Source organism: Drosophila erecta, unplaced genomic scaffold (genome assembly GCF_003286155.1).
Source record: "Drosophila erecta strain 14021-0224.00,06,07 unplaced genomic scaffold, DereRS2 tig00000021-arrow-pilon, whole genome shotgun sequence".
NCBI lineage: Eukaryota > Metazoa > Arthropoda > Insecta > Diptera > Drosophilidae > Drosophila > Drosophila erecta.
In genome coordinates, this window is record NW_020825198.1 from 11,537,944 (window position 1) to 11,546,150 (window position 8,207).

Below are 8,207 nucleotides of genomic sequence, written 5' to 3' on the forward strand. Positions count from 1 at the left end.
GACTATTTGTCATTCTGTTAACGGTGCAGTCATGGACTATTTATATATATAAATTTAGCAGGATTTAAGTGTTGTTAATTGTGAATTAATAACTGTTTAACTATTAGATGTGAAAAACGACTATTCCATTTGCGTCATCGGTACCTTCACCCAATTGCGTTTATGATTAAAACCCAACCTTAGAGAGCCATTGAAAACTAGTGAAACCAAACAAAGATCGGAAGTCTATTCCATCAAGAACCATCAACAATAATCACTTTTCAAAGAACCATTATTATCATTTATTCAAGGCTTGAATAGCGCTGCGTAAACAAAATGCCCTAAAAAAGTGAAATTTGCTTACTGCAATCCATAAAAGATAAATTAGTTATTATCTTTTTTTGTATATTTTTGAATTGTTTATTTAGCAATTAATGTTTGCTTTGCGGCCCCTCCTTTAAATTGCCTAGTTCTTTGATACAGTTGAGAGCGTTTGTGATTTATGGACGAGACCCTCGACGAGCATGTGAGTGTAAGTGTGAGTGTAAATGTGAATGTGAATGCGACTATGAATATGAATAATCGCGCCGAAGGCGAACAACAAGCCTCATTGTTCTGGGCGGTAGTTGCTCAATAGGTCTGACAGTCGGAATAATTAGGCAATACTCACTCACCGCACAATCGAACCCTTTTACATGATTTACTTGCCAAGGAACTTGGATCACCAGCACTTATATATTACCCCAATTTGTTGGCTTTTAACCGAATTGAATGACCGCCAAGTTTTAGTACATTCTATACACTTCCTACTTTTATTTATTTGTTATTTATTATCCAATTCCAACTAAGAAATCATCAAATTGATCAACATCGGGTATCAATTACTCTGTAAATCAAATTCCATTTCAATGAAAAATCCCATTGCTGACCTTCGGGCTAATAAAATTCAATCGTGTCATTTTCAAAATGAAATTCAACATTTCCGCATTTTTATTTGGAGCCCTTCGCTCGATTCAAATTAGTTATGCATAACAAAAATTAAGATTTGCACATTTCATGTTTCATTGTTTTCTCCTTTCCATTTCGTTTTTAGACTATTTACAGTATTAAGTTTATACACATGGATTTGCATATGCGATAAAAAGTTAATTAAATTTACATGTTGTTACGGCTCCATTTATTTGCATTACATGTAGACATTTTGCAATCAATTCGCGTTTGTTTGCTTTTCCCTTTTATGCATAAGATAACAAGGCTTAATTGACTAAAAAAATAAAGGCACCTGAGTTCAAAGTGTTATTGCCAAATGTAAATATAATAAAACGAAAATCAAAAATTAAAAATAAAAATCAAAAATATAACGCTTGCTGGAAATCAAAAAACGATAATCATAAAAAGTATATATTTGTAACCGTAGCATATATATCATACCATACGCACATGTGTATGGGTGTGTGCATTAAAAATACACTGTTAACGTAAAGCATTTATAATTAATTCAATTTAATTAATGGTATGTTGTTTGTTTCACCCCTAATTCAACTGCACTCCTTTTACTGACTGACTGACTGCGGATATACTCACTGATATCGTTCATGTGTTTATAAATGTATATAGATAAAGTACTTATATGGTCATTGTCCCTGAATGAAATGCTCGTGTCCCCCGCTTTCCCGCTACCCCGCTATCCCGCTAATTAAACCCCCTGGTTCTACGAATTCTTGGCTCTGGTTTTGACCAATTGTTGCTTTGCTGACTAGTGCGTTGGCTGTCGCTTTGCCCCCTTCCCCCATCGTAGTTTGTCTACATGGTTTTGATCGGATTCACCCAATATCCCAATCCTGACCCTCGGTATTTGCTAGTTTTATTGCATATTGTACAGCTGCGGTGGCTCCTTGCTGGCCGGCATCCCGTGATCGTACTTGCCCAGCTCGGCTTCATAAAGCAGATTGTTGATCAGGTGCTTCACCACTATCTTCGACTTGGACGTCTTCAGTTTGCGTATGGTTATGGCCACGTATTCCCCGAATACCCCATATTCGTCCACATGATTGGCACTCAGGCCACCGCCGCTGCCGCCGCCCCCGCCGCCGCTCCCGCCCCCGATTAGCGGCTTGGGGGGCGTGGCGCCGCTGTTGTTGCTGCTCGAGCTGCAGTTGCTGGATGTTGCTGTTGGGTCCAGTGAGGTGTTGTTGTTGGTGTTGCTGCTGTTGCTGTTGCTGTTGCTGTTGCCGTTGCCATTTGACGTTGAGAGATCACGATCACGATCACGTTTTAGTGCCATGTTACTGGAATGTTGTTGCTGTTGCTGCTGCAGATGCAACGCTTGCTGCTGCTGCTGCTGCTGATGTGGCTGGTGTTGTTGTTGGTGGTGGTGCTGCTGCTGCTGCGGTTGCCCGTTGCAGTGGCTCAGGCTAAGACCGTGATTGTTGCTAAAGTGCTGCTGGAGCGCCTGAAACGCGAGCTGGTTGTGGTTCATCTGCTGCTGCTGCTGCTGGTGGTGGTGGCCAGCGGAACCGCCGGCACCCGCCCCCACTGCACCGCCCACCACCTTGATGGGCGTCAATGTCAAAGCGCCCACAACGTGCTCCACGCCCATCGCCTTGCGTTTGCGGTGGTTGTACGTTAGATCCGTCGGCTTGTAGTAATTTATGGGCGACGGCGTGCTCGTCCGTCGATCCAGCATCCCCAGCTCCGATTCGTGTTCGATCTGTTTGGGGTAAGTCAAAGGATGGAGAACGGGGGATACGGATGTGTTTTAGACTGTGTTGAAAGGTGTGCACTTGGAACATGTCTTGCAGACGAAGCTGGAAATACCCTATACCAAATCTATCTATTCCAACCAAGTCTATATAACTTGTAAACAATTCTAGCCCATACTTAGTATTTTAACGAATTTAAAAGTTAAGTGATACTTGCTGATAGGTGTGCCTTTGAATAATTTTCTGAGCAATGCCCAAGCTAAAAATTGAGATTTTCCCAGAGACTCTTACAAGGTTGCGCAGGATGAGCATTTCCCTTCGTAAAGTAAAATCTGTTCGACATTTCATCAGCTTCATATATTATTTTGCTAAAGATGGGCCGGTCAAAAAATACCGGAACCTGTTTCCCTATACATGTACATTTATACATATTTATAGTATCATCGTCTGACGAAATCAACGCTGAGTTGTTTCATCAACTATTTACTAGAAGCGCTTCGCTCTGTATACTAATAAAATAAACAATTAGATTCGTAGGTTTGCCAAGTGGCTGAAGGGAACGACGACTGGGACATGTGGGTACTTTGATAAGCCACCAGAGTCTAGTAATTAAATGAAATAGTGGGCACAACCTTGGCTGGGAAAGTATCAATAGTGAGAGCCATCTTAATCAGGCCATTTTGCAATCAATGCAGCTTGGGAAATATGTAATATTCATGAAATGCATTGGGTTCCTAAAATTTGGATCACAAAATCCCAAGTGATTCACATGCCTTTGACTTTAAACGCTTATCACTAGCGATATACGGATGTATTATATCTGCCTTAGCAACACCAATGACCTTCAGGGAATCAAAAGTTTCGACGGTCAATGTGCAAGTTGTGGACGTCACAGAGTGATAAGATTCGTCATCGAATTAAGTTAGTTACAGAGTTTTATACACTGTTGCCCTATCGGGTAAGTAATCTAATCTTATTATTTGCTTGGAACCTTTAATCGAAAATATCGGAGAAGAGCTGGAATCTTAAGTTACTGCCAGTTAGATTATATCATTTTGGTTAAATAAATGCCACATGTCAACGATTTTTAAGTACTTGCAATACAAATATTACACTAAGGCTCGAAAAACAAATGGCTGTTGTATTAAGATACTTAATCGTTATTTCTACTAATTCAAAATACATTATTCAAGAGTGATTTCGATTCCCAGACCCGTGTCAAAATGATTTTCTAATTACACCCACGCACCACTTGACTTGCCACTTCAGGAGTTGTGATAAAAAAACAAAAAAATGGTATATTATCCGCCCCAAAATAAAAAAGTAACTTCAACCTGTCAATTCAATTAAAGTGCGATTAACAATCAACGCCTGGGTACTTACAATTTCTGTTTTCACATCCTCGGCGCTGATGTTGCAGTAATTCTCGCCATCCAAATCGGAAGAGGAACGTGTCTGCGAAGATCGAAAAAAAAGAAAAAAAAAATAAATCGAGAATTAGCGTAGACCGTAGAGTCAACAACAAATACAATTATGGCAGTGTGGAGAATTTGCCAGACAAATAATAACAGAAAACAACAAAACATAATAATAGTAGTGGACAGACGCAAAGCGAGAAACGCGAGAGAAATAGAAAACAAATTAGAATAATAATAAAAAGCAAACTCAGCCACAAAAAAACAAACACACAAAACTCGATGCAGACTCGCAAGTCGAGACGCTGGCGATTAAATTAGTCACGGGCGGTACAAGGTGCCAGGGGGCGGGTCAGCGGGAGGGAAGCGGCTCAGGGGCGGGAGCGGTACGGGCGGGACAGCAGCCAAGTCAATACCGAAGTGGACCAACGGGTGGACAGACTCACAGACGGACGTGAGACGAGTGACCAAAAAATGACAGACCAAAAATAACACAAATGATGGGGATTTCATCGAGACATCGACGAGAGAATACCCTATCTCTCAGGCGGTACATATGTAATTCAGCCAAATAATTCCATTGATTTAGTTACTTTAGTTTATTGGGCATCATTATATCCGAAAGTTATATACTAATAATTTCAAAATTAATTTCATATTTTAATAATTTTCGAAACTTAAAAACTTAGAATAATACTTCACTATTTTGTTTTCAAAATACTTACAGTAGCTACAGTACCTAAACAAATCTTAGCTAATTTCCTTTGAAACTCTAACTGAGTGTATAGGTGTGATAAATTAAAATGTAATTCCTATGGGATTGTAATATTACAATTACTTACATAAAGCACACAAACTTTATTGGAATATTCTGGTCAAGGTCGCCTTATCAGACGCTTAGTGGGGCGACCAATGTGACTAATGCCGTTGTTTGCTTCAGTCAGTTAAGATAATAATGCATCTATTATTTATTATTTAAGATTACTTAATATCCGGGATGCCGATCGAACCATGTAGCTACTAGGCATCTTGGCAAGCGCTTCTTCTACGGAGCTTCGGGGAAAGCTCGCTGGGCAGCTGAAGTTGCCCGATTGCTGGACGAGCTTCTGGCCAAAAGTCTTGGACTTTTTTCGGGAGAGAATCGGAATCAAATATAAAACCGAACGAGCGGGCGAGGCGACATAGGAATAACGAAACGCAGTCCGGCAACTTGCTATATTAATATTGCTACGTTTATATATATGTGCATAACATACATACGTACATATGTATTCATATTGGAGCTACCGCTGCTTGGGGGCGGCGGAGCATCGTTGCGGGCCGAGGGGCGTGGCTCGGTGCAAAACGTGGGGCCGTCGATTTCTACGGCTGATGCAACACACATGTGTATGCATTATGGATATACATATCGACATATGTACAAATGTGCATTTGTAGGTTTGGCGGTGTGTACAGCAGAAGCGGCAGCGCAAATCAAAGCCAGTTGACACACACACACTGGCACACTAACACCAATACTGGCTTATCAGGCGCAACGCAATAGCAGCTACCGAGCACAGTGGGCCTCATCAACTTTGGGCAAACCATTTAAATAAATAGGGCCTACTTATCATAGCATCCTAATAACATTAGATACGCATCAAAATAACAAATTTAACATAAAAAAAATTTAAGCATAAATATTACAAGACATTAGAAAACATAATTAAAAAAAATTATTTAATTTCAAGTGGGAAAATTTTTTTTTCTTAAAAAAAATACTAATACGCCATGTGGTCCCCTATATTCTTACACATACATACATATGTATGTCTACGGGTGAAAGATAATTAAAACATATTTTAAATTAAACTAACATAATTTTAAATTTGTATTATTTTAAATAGGAATTTCCACACATGGGATTGTAATTCTAGTGGTGTAAAAAAAAATTACTCATACGCCAAGTGGCTCAACAATAATTAGTCAACGTTTTGCAAATATTTACCTACAAATCTTTTTAAGCATTCTTAGTATTTAAAATAGACATTTCATGTAAAAAGGATTTTGCTTTTCATTTTCTTGGTTTCAAAAAAAAATTACGCATACGCCATGTAAACCAACCAAGAATTCGTCACAATTCTAAAACTCATTTGCCCTTCTGGGTCGAGTTCCTTGTACATTTGTACGGGATATAACATAAATTTGTTATTATTACTAGTTTTAATCATGCAATGGCAAAATACCTCCAATCATTTGCTAAACTTATTACGTATACGACATGTTGGCCCACTTTTTAAATGCTGGAACTCACATACTTTTGAAATAGTTATGTTCGCTTGACTTATTGGCAAAGTTTATCGAAATGTTCCTAACCTCAAAAGACTCTCAGAAAAGTTGAAGCTTTTGCCCCACTGTGCGCCACCGGTTGCGCCGCTAGCGTTGATGAACCGCTAGACAGCGACGCCTGCGACGGCGGGCGGAGGCGGAGGCGGCGACAGCAGCAGCGCGTGTGCTGTGCCTGGTGCCGCAAAACAAGTCAAACCACTGGCACTCACACGCGCGCACATGCAAAGCTCCAAACAAATACGACTAACAAAAAAATCAACTAAAGGCCGAGGAGAGACACATGCAAAATAGATGGAGGTATACACATACACCAATAGATTGGCCAAAGCAAAAAGCAACAGCACCACTTACCACAGCCGCCGAGGAGGATTCGATCAGGGCACCGCTGACCGCCGCCGCCTCCTCGAGTTCCAATTCGTGAGCGGTGTCCATATCGCCAGCGGTGTCCACATCTCGCTCCCGATCTCGAGCGTTTGCAGCCGCCGCAGCGGCAGCAACGGCGGCCACAGTGGCCGCGATGCGAGCGGTAAGCTCGTCGTGTTGCTGCTGCTGCTGCTGCTCCACCTGCAGCATAATGTCCCTGTCCACCAGCTTGTCCGCCTTCAGCTGCTCCAGATCCAGGCTGTGCATGAGGGCCAGCTTCTCGTCCACTTCCGTTTCCGTTTCGGCATCTTGATCTGGATCCTGATCGCGATCCTGATCCCGCTCGCCATCCAGTATGAATCTGATGGCCTCGTAGGCAAACCACATCGGCTGATAGATGACCCCGCGACGTCGGCCGGTCATTACCTTGCCATGCTCCCGATGAAAGGAGCTGCGCAGGGATTTGATCTTCGATCTAATCGATCGTATTTCCGTGCCATATTTCTGGCTCAGCAGCTTGAGTGCCTCGTATTTGGTCTGTTTGATGTGGTAGCCTTTGGTGTTGGGATCCCAAAGGACTCGCTGCCGGCGATAGTCCTCGATGAAGTTCAGTATCGTCGAGCGGGACCATTCGACGCGATCAGCTGGTGCGGCCGCCGCTGCTGCTGCTGCTGCTGTTGTTGTTGTTGTTGTTGCAGTGGGCGAAAGGGGGAGTGGCAGCGTGGCAACATCGGCTATCAAAGCAATGGCATTGGAGTTGGCATCGAGCTTGAACTGCGCTGCGGCTGCGCTGCTGGACATTGTTGTTGTTGTTGGTAATGGTGAAAGTTTTCCCAGCCTGCGCGGGGGGGTCGGGTTGGTTGGTGGGTGATTGGTGGGTGTTTGGTGTACCGGTGTGTCGGTGTGTCGGTTGGTTGTGTTGGTGATAGGAAAAGGAGTGAGAGAGAGAGAGAGAACGCAACGCAACGACGCGACGAAAAAAGCGTCCACAACACGTTGCTTTTGACTTTCGACTGGCGGCAGCAGCGGCGGCGGCGAGCGTTGAGCGTTCGTTCAGCTGGCCGTTTTGTATTTGTGGCAGCGGCAAGTGCGGCGGCGGCAGCTCAGCTGCACTTTGTGCGAGAGAGAGAGCGCGTGTCCCGCGGAGAGCGAGAACGAGCGAGCGAGCGCGAAGCGTCAGTTGTTCAGTTGCGACGTCCAAAATCAACGCAAAGGTAAAGGTGTGCGACTTTGTCTTTGCCTCTCTCTCTCACACACCCGCTCTTCTCTATGGCTGTGTGTGTGTGTGTGTGTGTGCGCGCGTGTGTGTGAGTGCTGCAGCAGGCGTGCTTTTTGTTTTTTTTTCGCGACCTGTTGTTGCTCGCTTGATAATGGCAGGCTGTTGTTGCTGCTGCTGCTGCTGTCGCTATCAGCTGTTTTA

The 8,207-nt window shown here is 43.0% G+C and overlaps 1 protein-coding gene across 4 annotated transcripts; it reads right to left on the reverse strand.

The window, feature by feature from the left end:
* Positions 1–937: 937 nt before the first annotated feature.
* Positions 938–8,207, reverse strand: LOC6544174 (transcription factor mef2A). Of its 4 annotated transcripts, none has more exons than XM_001972335.3 (3): positions 6,776–8,207; positions 4,065–4,136; positions 938–2,689 (listed from the first exon to the last, which is right to left on the reverse strand). In XM_001972335.3, the coding sequence occupies exons 1-3, from the start codon at positions 7,586–7,588 to the stop codon at positions 1,844–1,846; spliced, it is 1,731 nt and encodes a 576-aa protein (XP_001972371.1). In that variant the 5' UTR covers positions 7,589–8,207; the 3' UTR covers positions 938–1,843. The 4 variants fall into 4 exon arrangements, with proteins under 4 accessions (XP_001972371.1, XP_026832452.1, XP_026832450.1 ...); XM_026976651.1 differs by lacking the exon at positions 6,776–8,207 and adding an exon at positions 4,543–4,594; XM_026976649.1 differs by lacking the exon at positions 6,776–8,207 and adding an exon at positions 4,513–4,594.